General features: G+C 45.4%; 1 protein-coding gene across 1 annotated transcript in view; it reads right to left on the bottom strand.

The window, feature by feature from the left end:
- The window catches only part of EFNB2 (ephrin B2), a 43,201-nt gene extending 27,159 nt beyond the window's left edge, over positions 1 to 16,042 (bottom strand). Inside the window, exon 1 of the mRNA XM_049816004.1 lies at positions 15,890 to 16,042. Within this exon, the coding sequence (XP_049671961.1) occupies positions 15,890 to 16,017 (128 nt within the window). The 5' untranslated portion in view covers positions 16,018 to 16,042. The remainder of the gene's footprint in view (positions 1 to 15,889) is intronic.
- Positions 16,043 to 16,560: the final 518 nt, after the last annotated feature.

Genomic DNA, 16,560 nt, shown 5'->3' with positions numbered 1-16,560 from the left:
AATGGATTAAGTAAACGTGAATTCACTGAGAAGAGGATCAGTAACTGCTGTGGAACAGACAGGAAAAAAGCTTTATCAAAAAAGATTAATGTGGAGTCACTGCCTCAAAATGGGTATGGAATTTCGTTAGAAAGAAAGGCACCACTCTTAGGTGAAGTCTCCGCAAGAAAAATTCCCATAGTGTGACACAGCAAGACGACAGACTGGTTTTATACACAGACTAACAAATGAAACTTTGAAAACAAAGTAAGTACAGCATTTCATATTATTAAATTTTTAAAGTGAGTTTTGGAAGCTACTTTTCTTTGCCAGTGCAGTATTATTAGATTATTTTAATACTATAACAAAGTTTTACAGAACATGCTAAATAGGGACAGTTTTGAATTTAAATAAATTTAAGAAGTTTAATCTGCTGACCTTTATTTATATGTAACTTTTTTCCACACAGTTAATGAAACTATTAATGTAAGCAATGGTTACTTGCATTAATAGGACTTGCAGGCTAGAAACTAAATGGAATTCAAACAAATAAATAAACAAATACATTCACGCTCATCCCTTAAGATCTTTAATGGCGAGTACCACATTATACAAAACCAGATTATAAAATACCATAACACAAGTTTCTAAAGCTGCAGCACTTGTATTCCTCACTTCCACTGGAAGGGAAGAACCTCTTCTCGGGGCTCGGGCTCTCCTGCAATAAAATACTGCAGCAAGCCCATAAATAATTTCAAAGAGTCCCCTGAAACTGTAGCTCATCTCCATTCCGGGGTTTGTGGTACCTCCTTGTCCACCTCCTTCCTCGCCTCTGATGGAGCCCGTCTGCTTTGGGACTACCTGGGGGAAATGCTTGCAGGGCACTGAGAAAGGGAACGGTCAAGGGTTTATTCTTTTAATCACCACCCTGGACACAAAAGGGTAGTGGTGCCACCATCTCGTGCCTCTCAAGTAGCCATGCCAACGGATGCTGTTCTTGGTGCCTTTTCCTGGACCCATTCTTACTGAAATCAGCTGCAAAACTTCCATTGACTCCAGTAGGGCAAAACAATGCAATAAGTTTACAACTGAAATCTTAATAACCTATACAGAATGATTCTGCACCATTATTACATTTTCTCAAAATTTTAAGTGGACAGGGAATGAGGAGCATGTATGAAATTTTAACTGTTTCATTTAACAAGTCATTGCACTACCTTTTGAAGAATACTAGAGGAACACATTTAAAATACAACAAAGGATTTCTAATAAGCGTAAAACAAGGATGGGCTGAAAGTGCATACACTTCTCCCCAAAGAAAACATTTTTTTGCATGGACCTGCAGGATTTGACAGTCAAATTGTACCATCTCATCACAGCCTTAAAGGCACAGAGCTTCCAGTGTACAGAGAGACACCCACAGATGCCATCCCTCTTCAAACATGTCAGAAAATGCCCTGACCGGTCTCCTAGAAAGATGTGTCATGAGCTTCCTTCACCAAATAACTGGTGTGACTATTGCTGTTGCAGAGATACAGACACTCACTTCTTTGCTCCATCCAGCTTAGGACGGTCACAAGTCTAAAGGCGCCTTGCACTCGAGAGAGCCCAAAACCTGCAGCCAAGACGTGACACTTGGCAAGAACCGTACCCCGTCATCCTTCGCAGATATGGAAGGTCACCTGCAAGGCAGCACCAAAGACATCCTCTTGGAGACACTCTAAGAGAAACCCTGGTTCCTTAAAAGCTGTGATGTACGAGGTTATGGATGTGAACTCATCCCGTGGAAAAAGGAAACGAGCCAAAGGAGGTGCCGCAGACTCTCCTGCAGGGCTAGCCCGATCCTGGGCTCCGGCAGAGGCAGCTGACTCTGCTGTTCCTGCCCAGGGGACCAGGGCATCTCAGGGTGGCCACGGACTCGGGGGTGCCAGGAGCCCCCTCTCCCCAGCCCACCCAGCCAAGCAGAGGCAGTGCCCTCCCTGCCTTCAGCCCACCGGCGCGCAGCTGCCGGGAGGGTTTTGCTGTAAGATGGCCTTGTCTGGTTCAACTGGACACCACCGCTGCCTGCAAGAGATGGTTTAGTTTTGCTGGAAAGCTGCCCTTTCCCCTGGTGCTTGGCTCTCACTCACAGAACAACGCAAAAAAAACCACTCGCATAACTAAAACCTGCAGACCAACTTGTGCTTTTTACCCCTCTGTCCCCAATGTAAATCCAGGCTGCAAAAATGGATGCGCAGTTTTTCCTCCTGTAAAAGGGAAGCACATTTTCCTCTGCCTTAAAAAAACCCCTCTGAGAGCAAAGATCTGTTTGGTTTTTCCTCTACAATGAGAACCGAGATCCGGGGTTTTTGCACAAGGACATGTAGCCTGGCTTAGAACATCTACCACATAGGTAAGGCTTGAAATGCTAAGAAGATGTACGATTTGGTTTTTTACCAAAGTTGACACAGGTATTTTTTTAAAAAAGATCTAGATTTTATATTCAGTTTTCATACATGACCTCCACATAAAGCACTATTAATAGCAATTAACTTTTTGTATTATTGTGCAGAAAGCAATTACTGCTCTGCTAAAAGTACTTAAAGCACTAGAGAATTCTGATCCATTTACTAAATCAATTCCTGTTACCACAAAAGAACCGCTAATGTGCTTCAGGACAGTCTTCTAAGTAAGGGGGGGGTGGGGGGGGATGGGGGAAGGATGGATATGACCAATGTTCTATTTTAAAGTGTATTATATTAACATTTCATCAGCATTTACAGAAATATGAACCCTCGCAACAGTGCTGGACTTTCTCAGCTTCAGCAAACAGGGAATCACTCCTCAAATCACTGCTCGCTCTCCTACACAAGCATGGAAACACACACAGGCACATTCTCCTTTTTATTGCATTTCAGCAGAAACATGCTTTCTACATAGAGTTTAAAAACTGCAAGTGGCTGCAGTGGAGAGCAGCAGCCAATCTGTATAAATGGCTTATTCTGAGGAATTTCTGAAAGAGAAAACACTCAGTAGGTGCATTGTAATTAGTCGCTCTTTCTAGTTACCTCTTGACAAATGATGCATGCGGGTCTGGATGAGAGCCCAACTCTTGACCCATGCCACCACTACACACTTTAGTACTTCAAGCTGAAACCCCTAGCCTCAGCATTCTTTTGTTTTTCCAGAAATGCGGTGCTGGTAATGCACAACTTGAGAACCAGACATGAGTAGCAAAGTTGGAATTCTTTCAGAAGTGCTTAGTATAACTATGTCCTAAATATATCCGACGAAAGCTTCCTTCCTTCGATTCCTTCCAAATACGTAGCATGTTTCAGGACTGGGTTAAGGGACAGAACATGGAAATACACACAGCGAACACCGTTCCAGCAATGCTTAACGATATGCTCTGGCCACATCTGTAAGCCTTTCGAACCGAAGATATTCATGTGATCATTATTTTAAACAGGGGAGCTTAGAAGCCTATTGAGAAATGCAACTTTTGCCACAAAAAGGACCCTTAAAAAATAACTATTTTTTGGACAGCCCGTGACTGCCCCCTTTGGCACTTCCCCATTAGGACAGGTTTCAGCACAACACCCGAGCAGCACAGCGGGTCTCGGGGTATGGGCTCAGGGTACAGCCACCGGGAACCCCCCCTTACAGACCACCGCACCGGCAGGCCCCTGCTCGGGGACACCTTCTGCTCGCCTGCGCTGTGAATAAATAAAATACCGAGCCTTCACAGTCCCTCATCTTCCATGGAAGAGATCAGGAATGGATGGTCTAAATCACCGTCTTCCATTTTCATCTCCATGTATATGGGCAACCCGGAAAGAAGGGGATATTGCTCATTAACACTAGTTGTCTCTCTAGGAGAGTTTTCAAAAGCAAAGCTCATCTGCAACTCGAATTTGGTTTTCTTCATCAGGAAGAAAAGAATGACAAAGGGCTTTCCAGTCAGAGGCCGTTCATGTGTTAGCGATCCCTTAGCTGAAAGGATGGGTGTACCCTTCAGAAGAAAACTTCACAAACTGGCAGGCAAGAATACTTTCATGAAAGGTGAAGACAAGAAGCCTAGACATTCAAATACCCTGCAAGCCTACAGGCATAAACCCGTTCTGCAACTCCGCACTGCAATTACAGTCAGTACGGAATCCACGTATGTCTGCGTGTGTCCACCTATATCTACAAAAGGTAATAAATCTACAGTCTAGTGGCCAGTTATTTACAAAACACTAATTCATTATGACAGAGCCAGAGGGGGACCTGTCCTGCCCCAACCCTCAGCTTCCATTTGACAAAGTCCATGTGCCGCTGTGTAGACTTATATTTAAACTTAATCCATTTTCTTCTGTCATCTTACAATTACAATACAAGTCACAATAATATTAAATTTCACTGCCTACAGCATTGCACAATTGAACCATTACTGTAATGAAAACTGACTCCCTTTGATATTAACACTGGTGTTTTCTCTCATTTGCTAGCCATGAAGTACAGGAAGAAACCAATGTTGTTTTAATTAAAGAATTGTTGTTCAAAATATGCTACTGGGAATATTAAAATAGTTCTTTCCTCTTGCAGCAAAGATAATCAGGTATTTATATGGCTTGGATATTTTTTTTTCTTGGGGGGGGGGGGGGGGAATCTGTGCCATGAATTCAGCGTTAACACAAACCCACTGCTCTACTTGACCTGTGCTCACAGAGGTGGGGTGTGCCAAACCCAAGAAAGATGGTGCTTTACTGAAAAGCTGCAGAGCAGTAGTTAGTATGGAATGGAAAGTCAAACCAAACCGTGTGTGCTTCTTACACAAGTCACTAAAGTCTTTGGTTTTACAAAGCTGACAGAGAGCAGCCAGCATTTGCCAAAGACCTACTTTTCAAAAAGGGCACTGTAAATCGCAAGAGAGAAACAATAAAACCAGATTGTTCTATTGCTGTGCTATTCTGTGCTCTTCTCCACCGCTCCTATTACAAAAACAAATGTCTTGTGTCGGCCACAATACAAGGATACCAACCAAAGTTTGCAGTCTTCCTTCTCTTGACTACAATTTGTTCACACCTGTACAGTCTTGTTTCAAGACATGCTCCGAGCAAAGTCTATAAAAGAGGGCGGGGACTGTCTTGTTACTTGATGAGACATTAATAATCGGTGATTAGATCTCAAATTCAAAGAAAAAATTTCAGCTGCTTTGCAGTTGTTAGAAAATATATTATTGCATACCATTTTCCTGCATAAGTAAACACTGGAAGCAGCAGAAGTCATTAACTCACAACTTTCAGGAAAAGTTATGCCAAATCAATAACAGCACTGTATGACAAACCAAAGCTATTTTGGCAAATCATTCTTATGCAAAGATTTTCAGAATCCAGTTACAACTCTCTATCAGTGCTATACTGCAACCTTTTCCTCTTTATATTAAAAAGACAGTCTTCATTTGAGAGAAAATGACCTTGAGCAAAAATCCAAATGGGAGATTACAATCAGCCTGAACTTGCATCTCACATTAAACCCAAGATTCAGCCACTTGCAAGTGTGGAGATCCCATGTTCTTACATTAAATACCAGCTTTTCCAAAGTTTGACTGACTTGCAGAAGCAGCATAAAACGGGGTGGCTGCTGCCACCTCCAAGACAGTAGTAATATATGACCTCCCAAGAACCAGTTTTTGGCCCACTGCAGGTCCGAGCCTCTCGAACTAAGCTAAACTGACGCTGGAATAGTTTAAAAACTCCTGTAAAGGTCCAGAAGTGCATTCAAGACTAGATCAGTCATCCCCACCCCGGGTGGAAGAGTCCATCAGAGGGGTTCAGCTGACGGCTGGGAACAGCAGGAGCTCCAGCCACTCCATTTGAAACCACTGATTGAAATTTGAAATTGCCAGACACTGGCATTTTAACAAAATGCTCAGCCTGTGCACTCCGTGCAAACTGGGTTCTCTCCCAGGGGGTCACCCAGGCTCCTGGGAACAGCTAGGTTGCTCTCAGCAATCAGTCATCAGTGGAAATGTGCTGCTGGCATTACACCGAAATGCAAGCAAAAGCACAGAAAACTGGGTTCCAGCAGAGCTACTGCTGCAGCCAGACCTCCAAGAACAAAGCTGGTGTACCCGCTCGAGCTTCCCAGCCGGCATAAGGTATCACCATTGGTACGGCTACGCTGACTACTGGCAAGCCACGTGAAAATTAAGACTCTGTCCAAACGCAGACAGGGCTGTAGCTTCTGACATCATTTTCTGATATAAAAAAAAAACTGTAATGAAGCTTCAGAGAGATCTGTATTTGTCCAGCCCCAAGAAAACTTTTCACTTTGGCCTTGGTTCAAGACAGCTCATGCTTAAATTCGTCCCGCTTCAGCAAAAATATTCAGCATTCAGCACATGCTTAACACGAGATTTTCTCAACAAGGACGGTTTCCCAAGTCAGGCGTCAGTGCCATCTTGCTCGCCTTGCTGTCACAGACCAATCACAGAATGGAAAAGACTGTAATAAGCAACAAATTTATGAAGAGTCGGCTTTTGTTTTTCTTCAAAAAGTGCCTGAAAACTGTCTGATAGAAGGAACGATTACCACTAAAAATCGTCTCTTTCAAAATATTTATCATGCAGACTAGTAATCTTGCCTGCCAATGTGACCTTCCCTGTTCAGCTCATCTATATAGCTTGGAAATACCTTGGAAAAAGAAAACCCCCAAAAACCTAAAGGTCAGGTGTTGTGCAGCAATTAAGCTAGCCTGCTTATGAACTAAACTGAAATTAATTAAACATCAAGAAACCAACCGAAGTGAGGACAGTGAATGCTATGGGATTGCAAATCCTCAAAAGGAGTCAAGATGTTCCCAACTCCAAATTTACACTTTTATCCAGTCAGGTATAGAAACCAACTGCTGCTCAGGCAGTAGGTAAGCAGATGGCAAGCACCAGCAAAAATGAAAATGTGAAACGATGCACCACTCGAAGAGTCAGAAGCGCAGTTATGTGTGCTTTCATCAGTGCTCGCTGCATAGGTTCCTTAAACAAACTGCTTCAAACTTGCAGAACATCAAAAGCCAGATGGGTCTTCCTGAATGAATCCACAGGCAAGGAGCCAGGATTCCCGTTTGCTGCAGAAATAGGCCTGGACTTGATTTGAGTCTTCTGAGCTCTGACAGGCTGGAGTCTGGCAGAACTCCCAATCCAAAATAAAATAGCATTCAATTGCGAATGGGCTTTAACTAATAATAATAATAAATTTTAAATCCCTCTTATTAGCTTTAACATGCACTTCCCTTTACAGTGCATTGTTCACCTTCCCCACCGCTGTTCTTTGATTTGGGTACCGGAGTAAATGCACTATTCAAACAAAAGCTAACAAAACGGTGAGAAGTAATTTGCAGCATCACGGATTTTTCAGCCTAACGTATCATTCCACCACCTAACCTATCCTCCTGCGTAAGACAAGCCATATAATTTCTCATTTTCTGTTGACGATGTGTAAAACTTGATTATGCTTTAAAGTGTACACAGCTCTGAAGCCTACTAAATAAAGTCTTGTAAATCCTATTTTAGCCATTAACCACGAGATACTTCAAAAGAACACTATAGGTAGAAACCCCATCTCATAGTTATGTATATGCCATACATCAGGAATGATTCACCTAGCAACATAATCCTCTAGGAGCCTTTATCTTTTTTGGCTCGGAACCTACATTTAAGACCAGAAGAAAGCATAGACTATTACATCAAAGTTTAAATCAGCTGCATTATAATTATCATGCTGATACCGCAATAAACACTGGGTGTTGGCTGGCCAGGATTGCCAAAAAAGATAGAGGTCCTGCCCTTATTTGCTGTCTTTGACAAAGTATATAATCACATCAAAGGAAAAGTTCTCTGCAGCACAGTTAACGGAGGCGGGGGGGGGGGGGGGGGAAATCTGGATGTTCTTTTTCCTCGAGTAAAATGATAGATTTTGCTCATTACAAGAAAATTAAAATTTGGCCTATAACGAAAAAACAATTATAATGTAAAGCCCTTGTAGGCGCATGTAATACTCACTGAAATCACTGGAGGTATTTTGATGGAGTTGGACAGGAGCTAGACAGAAGCCTTGAACTTATTTATCTACTTGCAACTAGAAACACAAAGTACTGAATGACACGTTTGAATACAGAATTTAAAATTGTCTCTCGTAATGCTGCGTCTAAGACTGCTCGAAGACTGTCGAAAATCAGGCTAAGATTAAAGGCGTGCATTGACAAGCACCAAAAAAAAAAAAAAAAATGACAAAAAGTAGCAAATAATTCAAAGTGACCCTGAGGACACTTCAGGTTTAGGGAATTTCTGTGCGCCCGCTCTCCAGCCTCGGTTTTGAAGCCCCAGCTGCCCGGGTCTGTGCCGCCATTTTGGCGTCAGGCCTGGCGCTCAGAGCGGCGGGCCTGTCTCCCCAAAGCCCCTCCGCTGTCCTGGGGCTGGCGCTGGGGTCTTTCCCCCCCCCCAGTTAGGGAACTGGAGTGCAAATGGCAAAACCTCTGTGTTTTAAGTACATCTTGGAGTTGATGTATGTCAGTGAAAAACGTGCGCGTCAGGCGAGGGGAGCCTGCGGAGGAAGCCTGGGCAGGGGCCCAGGGAGCCCGGGCCTGCTCTGCCCGGGGTGGGCCCCGTGAAGAATTGCCCCCCGACCCCCGCTCTGGCTCTCCCAAACCCGCCGAGCCCGATCCGGTACATCTCCGAAATGTGACGTGACAGGCAGGTTCGAAAGCTAAATGTTGGATAATGGTGGGCAAACAAAGGACATCGGTTTTTGCATTATTTCTTTAATTACTTTAACCCTTGTTCGAACAGAAAGCATAAGGCCAGAGTAATTCAGCTTCTCCCTTTGTCATTTGCCTGCCATAAATATGCACCAGTCTGCATTTGAAAAGCTGAAGGAGGCCGCAAGCTTGCTGGACATTTATCATGCTCTGTTCCCTGTTAACAAGCAAATACTTTAGTTGAATGGCCCATTAGCAATCATTGTCAAATGCAGAATGCAAGGTGCTTGGATGTGACCGGCCTGTAAATTAGATGAGAGTGCCCCTGCGCTTTGGAGAATTTCAGCAAATGAATCGGGTCTTTTGATATACGTTTGTGAAGGTTAAGCTGCAAGAGAGGAGACGTATCTCAGCTCTTCAGGCCCCGTATATTCCGCCAATCCGTTCGGCTCCCTATATGCACTTGTTTATTTTGCATTTGTTCGGCACCAGCAGCTTGACAGTTTTGGTTCTGGTTCCCTTTTCAGTCAGAATTGTGAAGCTTTCCAGCTTACTACAGGGTAGGCTAAGAATGACAAAATCAAGCATGTAATCAACATCTTTATAAAAAAAAAATCCAGAAAATGAAGGAAAAAAACCAAACCCCAAACTTAAAAAGTGTCCGAGCCACTGCCAAAGAAACAGCATGAATTCCATTTTGCCGAGCTCATCCCAGGCTCATTCCCACTAAAGAAAGACACAACTGTTATTGTAGGCTTCGGTGTTTTTTCTCCTTATGTCTAGACTCTGCCTAACAAATGCAGAGTGCTTTCTTTCCCCTCTTAGCAGAGAAATGAGCAGGCAATAAAGTAAATATTTCTCGTTTGAATCGCGCCCCTGATTTGCAATGTAATGCTGACTTTAAGTTGTGGCTGTTCACGGTTGTCAGGTGGGTGGAAAAGCAAGTCTTAACTATTTAGAAGGCTCTTGAAGAGAAAAGGCAAGGGAAAAAAAAATCCAAGCAGCTGCACTAGGAGAGGTATTTTACTACCTATACAGCCGCAAATCGCTTGAAGTAAATGACAAAACAATGGCTAAATTGTCTGCCGGCTGAACTCCAGAGGCTGACGGCAAACTCATCCCAATGATTTTAAATTGGGGAGAAGGGGTAGGCAGATGCTTATCTCATTCATTTCTAGATTTCAGCCTGCCTTTCGGAAATAAATACCACCTAGAGACTAAGCCAGATCAATTTGCTTATCTGTAGCTTTATTGGTAAATAGAAATGGATGCTGGTTTGCTTGTGGTTTGGGTTTTGGTTGGGTTTTTTCTTTTGTATTTTTGCAGGATGGGAAACACAAGAGATGCTGAAGTATCACCTGGCCAAGGCACAGACAATGCAGCATGTTTATCTTTGCTGCTCCCATGGAGTGTGAGATGGAGACCCCAGCCTGAAACACAGCTGAAATCAAAAGGTCTGTTTTCTTTCCAGATAACCCCGGTCCTACCTATCCCCTCTGCTCTGTTCCTTGCCAGCATGCCCCTGCCCAAAGCCCAAACAGATTAAGGCAACAAACCCCAAGTGCAGCTAATTCTTCAGAAAGGCTGCTGCTAGGGCAGGAGTTAAAAAGGAAAATCTTCCACACCTAACAATTGCAGCCATCTCAAGTTATAATCGGTCCCCATCTCGGCAGAAAGCAGTAAATGAAATCTATCTTTACCATATTATACGCCACCAATGAGCAAGAACTGAGCAGCTTTTCTTTACTGCTTTAACCATCCCAAGCCACAAGTAGGCCTTTCATACTTTCTAATCCCGGCCCCCAAGTTTTGTGTGGTTCTCACATAATACCTTACAGCCCGGAGCAAGGCCCTTCCTCTCCAACACCCCTTTCAGAGACGTGTCATTTCTAACATCAAGCTAATCTATATGTTGCCATGGCATCACCCTTTATCTGCCTTTACATCTTATGAACTGCATGGATTTACCACATTATTTTTATCTGAAAGACAGAAAATGGTGGTTTTATTGCCATACAATCAGATTACTGCTGCTAGTTTCTCTATGCCTTTTTACCATACTTCAATCAAAAGGGATCAGTTTCTTTATACTCTGCCCTTGATTTACATTACATCTGTAAAGACCTAGTCTGGGTTGTAATCCCCTTATTAACTATGACCAGGGTTGATTTGCCTAAAAATAAAAGCAAATTGTGTCAGACCTTTTCACTTTGTTTTTGATTCGGAACTACAAAATGGATTACTAAAGAAATCTTCAGAGTTCACACGGCTGGTATAGTACTGAATTTAAAATGAGAATTAAACAAGTTAAACATGGGAGCTGTGTCAACGGTTTACATTTTCCATCATGGGAGAAAGGCTGAACTGCATTTGCCTTTGTGTTCTCTGGCTTTAAAGAGACAATGAAGCCACAGGAGTTTTTCCAAGCTCTTCTGACACTGTCCATTTGCCATCCCTCCCTTCCTCTGCTTTTCATGCAACTCCCCCCCTCAAAACTCTTCTCCCTTGCCACTCCCTCCCCGCCCCCCCCAAAAACCCTCCCCTCGCTCAAGACAACAGTGTTCCACTTAAAAGTCTGTATTCTGTGGCACTGCGTATTTTAATCAAAATATTTCGAGCAGTTTAACATTCCTATTTAAGTTTCCACAACGCCTCGCAAAGAATGAGCTCATAAGCAAATCCATGTAGATGTATGATAAATGACCAGAAAAACAGGTTTCTTTATGTCAGCAGCCAAGGCAGGCAGACATTAGGCACACATGAATAACATTTTAATCACTATTTTTTTTCAGAAGAACACTTTCTTCTCATTTGCAACAAGCAATTTCAAGTACTGCAGGTTGCGCAATACACGAAGATCAGATTCTCAAAAAAAAAAAAAAGCCCCAAAAGCAACCCTGGCCCTGGCTGCTGCGCAGGTCCCTCTCTGTGCCAGCACGTCAGGGCAGCCACCTCGGGTCCTCCCCTGACTTCCCATTACAGGAGCCTGGGCTGAATTCGAGACCATCCGTCACACCTAAAGTGATGGGACTTCCTCAAAATGAAACAGGAAAAGAGGGGGAAAAGGGAAGGGGGGTGGGGGGGGAGAGGGAGGCATTCTTGCATGTGGGAAGAGGGAGAACTTGAGTGATTTTAGCTTGACTTTTAGTCACTGCCTTTCTAAAGGCAATTAGTTCATTAAACAAAGTGAAATAACATAGCACAACTTACAGATAACATGCCTTAAGATAATTACTATAAATAATACAGCAATTATACTCCACGTATAAAAGGCAGAGGAAAATAACCAGCTGAAGAATTCGGCCTTCAGTTTGTTCCGAATTCATTTTGCTAATTCACTTGTGCTTCGGAGACCTGGCTACGAATGCCAGAGATATCAAATGGCCTGGAAGCCACCACTCACTCCTTGTATTAGCATGCCAAGTGTCAACAGCTATGTTTTGGGTACAATTTAGGAGCATGTGTTTAAATCATTTTAACCTTCCACTCCTGTTTCTCCAGCTTGAAGCTGTAATTGCCGAGGTTAGAAAGTGCGGTCCCACGACACAGGGCTCCCAAATAAATTCTTGTCTAGCTGAGAGGCTCCCAAACACGTTGTGAGATATCGTTTCAGCAAGCTCTTTGTGCTCCGGCTGGCTCGCCTGTCCTGCGGAACAACGGCTGTCCATTACCTACAGTTTATCATCCTGACAAAATGTGAGGAATGTGGATGTGAAAGCACTAACAATTCCACCCCTGGTGCTTTCTCCTTTTTTTTCCCCTCTCTATATTAAAACCGACAAGATTAACCCAAATGCAAACTGCAGAGCATAGTTCAAGGGGCTATTCAATCCGCAGTGAATGCGCATTTGTTTACCTACAAAAATAAGAATTTCAGATACAATGAGAAGCAGACTAGTCTATATGCTACTGAATAGAACATTTAACAGGGTCATCAATTGTAGTTTATTTTATCAGTTTCTGACATGTTAGCATTCATTCAGAGGCGGGCTGTGAAATGTCCCATATATAACTGGTTATCAGAGGGAGAGAAAAACAGCTATATAATCTAACTTAATCAGTGTCAAAGGCACCAATTGTGAGGATAACCTTCCACATGTCACCAAGGGGAACCGCGTTGCTCACCGGCCTATAGCACGCAGTGAGTAGCGACACTTGGACATAAGCAATGGTTTTTTCAATGAGATTTCTCCACCGGCTGACTAAAAGGCACCCCATAGACCACTATGCGCAGTCCTGTGTGCCAAAGGCAGTGCTGAGGCCTTGTGAGGTGAAACTGAGGTAAGCCGTGCTATCTTATATACATTATTTGTCTTGGCAGAAACAACACAGGCAGAAAGTCCCCCATTAAAAAGTGTCAACAGGAGTTAAGTCCTCAGAGCAATTTTTCTCTTGTGTTTTCAGGATCATGAGATCTAAGGTTCTTCAGAGGCCAAGTCTGTAAAGTCTACCAAAAGCATCCAGCAACACTGATGTTTAACCTCCCCAGCAATAAAGTCGCAGGTATAATTACGTTATGTATGTCACTTCAATCTTACGATTTGGTTGAGGCAATAAGAGCAGATCTCTATGAAGGGAAGGAGGGGTGGGGGTGGAAAGGGGGAGGGAGCTCTGTGTTCAAGTGGCTACTGCGTGCTCTCCGTCCCAGCCACCTGCTAGAAATTATAACCTCTAAACTTCTGTGCAAAACCAATTCAGTTTATACGTTCACCTTCACCTAAAATTTATTATTTCATACTTTATATTTACCTGACTAACAACTTCTCCCAGCATTTAATTGCCTACCTGTTCGGCAGATTTATGCGTTGAGGCTTTCAATAGAGTTAAATGCACAGCTTCCCTGAATAAATTAACCGGCACCGAAGATAGTTATTATTTCAAACCGAGGAAGGAGCTTTATTATTATACTTCGCCAAGACCCATTCAGCAGCTTACTTCTGGAGCTAACATCCAGCCTGAATCCAGAGTGAGGACAACCTCGTCTAAGGAGAAATTATTCAGTATCCTTCAGGCGAACAGTTGTGATGAGAATTAGTAAGAAATCCTGCTCCCAGAAGCGGAGCAGTCTCACCGGCAGCAATATCAGTAATGGGTTTGTAAGCTTCCTCGAACTCCGGGCCTGCGAGTGCCCTATAAATCACTAGCCCCAGCAATTGAAAAGACTAATTTTAATAGTGTACTCCTTCACCGTGGTGATTAAGCCTCGATGAATCACTCAAGAAAACTCAATTACATCAACAGCACAGCCTATTTTTAAGCGCGCGTTTAAGTTAAAAAAGTAATTAGGCACTATCATTAGATCTACCATTAACAACATCCAAACCTTTTTTTTTTTTTTTTTTTTTTTTTTTAATCAGGGAGTTCAGAATTAGCCGAACGCGAAGGCGCCGCTCGCAGCTGACACGGGAACCGTATCCCCAGGCCCGCACGGAGGGCTGACCGCGGCGGCTCGGACGCCCTCCCGTCCCCGCCGGCTGTAACGGGGGACACCGCGGCCAGCGGCCGGGGGAGCGGCCGGGGGCAGCGCCCGGCGCGGCCCGGGCTCTCCCGCGTTGGCACAGTGACCTCTGGAGGCACCGGCCGGGCCGGGACCCTTTTCCTTTTCCCGGCCGGGACCCTTTTCCTTCCTTCCTTCCCCGCCGGCCCACGGACCCGGGCGACGCGACCCCGGCTCGCAGCCTCCCGACTGTCGAGAATGCAGCGGCCAGGTCGCTTGGTTCGCGGATGCTCCATCGTACCTTTCTCACGGCGAAGGGAGGCTCGGGCTGGGCGGCAGCAGCAAAGCTGCCGAGCCACAGGCTGGAGCTAAACTTTATTATAACTGGCTTCCCGCCTGGCGCAGAGATAAAACGATCATCTGTCACACAGTGCTAGGAATAAAGCCACCGGACTGAGCAGTCGGCAGCAGTCCTGTCGGTCTCCATATGAATTTTTTTTTTTTTTTAAAGAGAGGTCAGAAAACTTTGCTGCATCTCTGTAACATTCTTTACAGAAAATATGTCCATTGTTGAAAAAACACTGGCAGAAATCTGCAGAGAGTTTTTCCTTCAGAGGGAGCAAGGGTAGGTAAGGAGTCTCGCTTTCCAGCCGTCAGTGATAAACTGGAGATGCTGCTCTGAACTTTGAAATCTCCACCCCACTCCCGGAGACCCTGCCACCTACCCAGCGTTAACCCCCGAGCCAGGAAACACTCGCTCTGCTCGCCTTGCCTCATCGCCCCCCAACATTGCCTCTAAAAAGTCCCCCGGGAAAACAAGACGGGGGTTTCATCGGAAAGTCGAAATTCAGCTAACAGTGCATACGGTTTGCTTTCAAATGCACAGAAGTGAAGACGCAGCACGAGTTAAAAGGAGTTATTTTAACCCAGTTCTGGTGTAAAACGCCCTAAACTCATTACAGACCACTTCTTCCCCCCGTGATCTGCGTTCTCCAAAACAGTGGTTCTAATCACAGAAGTTCAGAGGATTTCACAACCGCACCAAGCCAACTTTTAGTTTGCATGTCAAAAATGAAAGGGGACAAAAAGAGAAGTGGGAACACTTTTTCATCACCGACTCGGATTTCTCTTTAGAAAGACGGGCCACTTCGCAAAGAGTTCCTCTTCCCACAGCAAGAATTTTGTCTGTTTAAGTACAGAAGTCTTTTAAAGGATACGCTTCTGTTTTAGGAGTGGGCTTTGCGAGCGCAGTCCTGGGAACGCATGTACTTTTTCGCCTGGGTTTGTTAATGAAGAATGACACTAAATGGTTGTGTGACGGGTAATGCTTACTTCATTACTCACTGCCATGTGCCTCCATACCATCAACTCCACGACCAAATTTAGCCCTGCTATAACCAGACGGAACTTCGCGGGAGTCAGTGGGATGAGTCTGCACCCGCAGACGGACGACTCCGAGAGGATCGCCCCCCTTCCCCGGCAGCCCACGGCCGCCCGCCTCCCCCGCTACGACCCCGGGGAGGGGGGGGGGAGGCGGCAGCTCCGCGGCCGAAGTCCCGCGGGTTCCAGCCTGCCGCCGCCCCCCCTCCCGGGCCAGCTCCGCCGTCACACCGACCAGCCGACCCCGGGGAAGCCCCAGGCCCAAAGTCCCCGGCGGCCGCCGCTCGCAGCCCCCCCCCCCCCCCCCCCCCCCCCCGTGATTCCCGGCACCCCTCCTCCCAGCTCCGCGCACCGCCGGCCCCCGGGATGGGAACTTACTTGGGGTTGGAGGAATTCCAGTAGATGGGATCTAAAACGATGGACCTGGCCAGCGCGGTTCTGCACAAGACCATCGCGACTCCCCAGCAGTACTTCCAGGCGGAGGCGTCGCGCCGCCGCGCTGCCATGGTGGCGGGCGGCACCGGGTCCGTCCGTCCCCTCCCGGAGCCTCGCCAACGCCGCTGCCCCGGCACCTGAGCGGCAACGGCGGGGCGGGTGGGGGCGGTATCCCAACAGCCGGGACGGTCGGTAGGGAAGAAAGAACGAAAAAGAAAAGAATAAAAAATAAAAAAAATAAAAAACAGTTTAAAAAAAAAAAGAAAAATCACGACGATGCACTCGGTGAGAGCCGCAAGCAGATCTACTGAGTCACGTATGCCACTCGCACGTAGGGAACTCTCCTGCGAGGTAAGATCCAAAGCTACCTCCGAAGTAACGACAGCAAGAACGACAAAAAAAATCGCCGCCGCCTCAGTCCTCCCTCTGACCGGGGGTCTCCCGGCTGCCTCGGAAGATGCCACTCAAACTGCCAACTCCCATTTGGATCCAGTGCGCCAGACGCGTTCACAGTGTCTACGGCTCGCGTGGAAAGGAGCGAAAAAAGGTAAAAGGACAGAAGCGGCGGGGAGAGAAATGAGAGAGGGGTCGGGGGGGGGGGGGGGGGTAAGGAA

This window comes from Accipiter gentilis, chromosome 13 (assembly GCF_929443795.1).
Source record: "Accipiter gentilis chromosome 13, bAccGen1.1, whole genome shotgun sequence".
Lineage (NCBI taxonomy): Eukaryota > Metazoa > Chordata > Aves > Accipitriformes > Accipitridae > Astur > Astur gentilis.
Note: the sequence above shows the minus strand (reverse complement) of the source record. Positions and strands in the feature narration are given on the sequence as shown.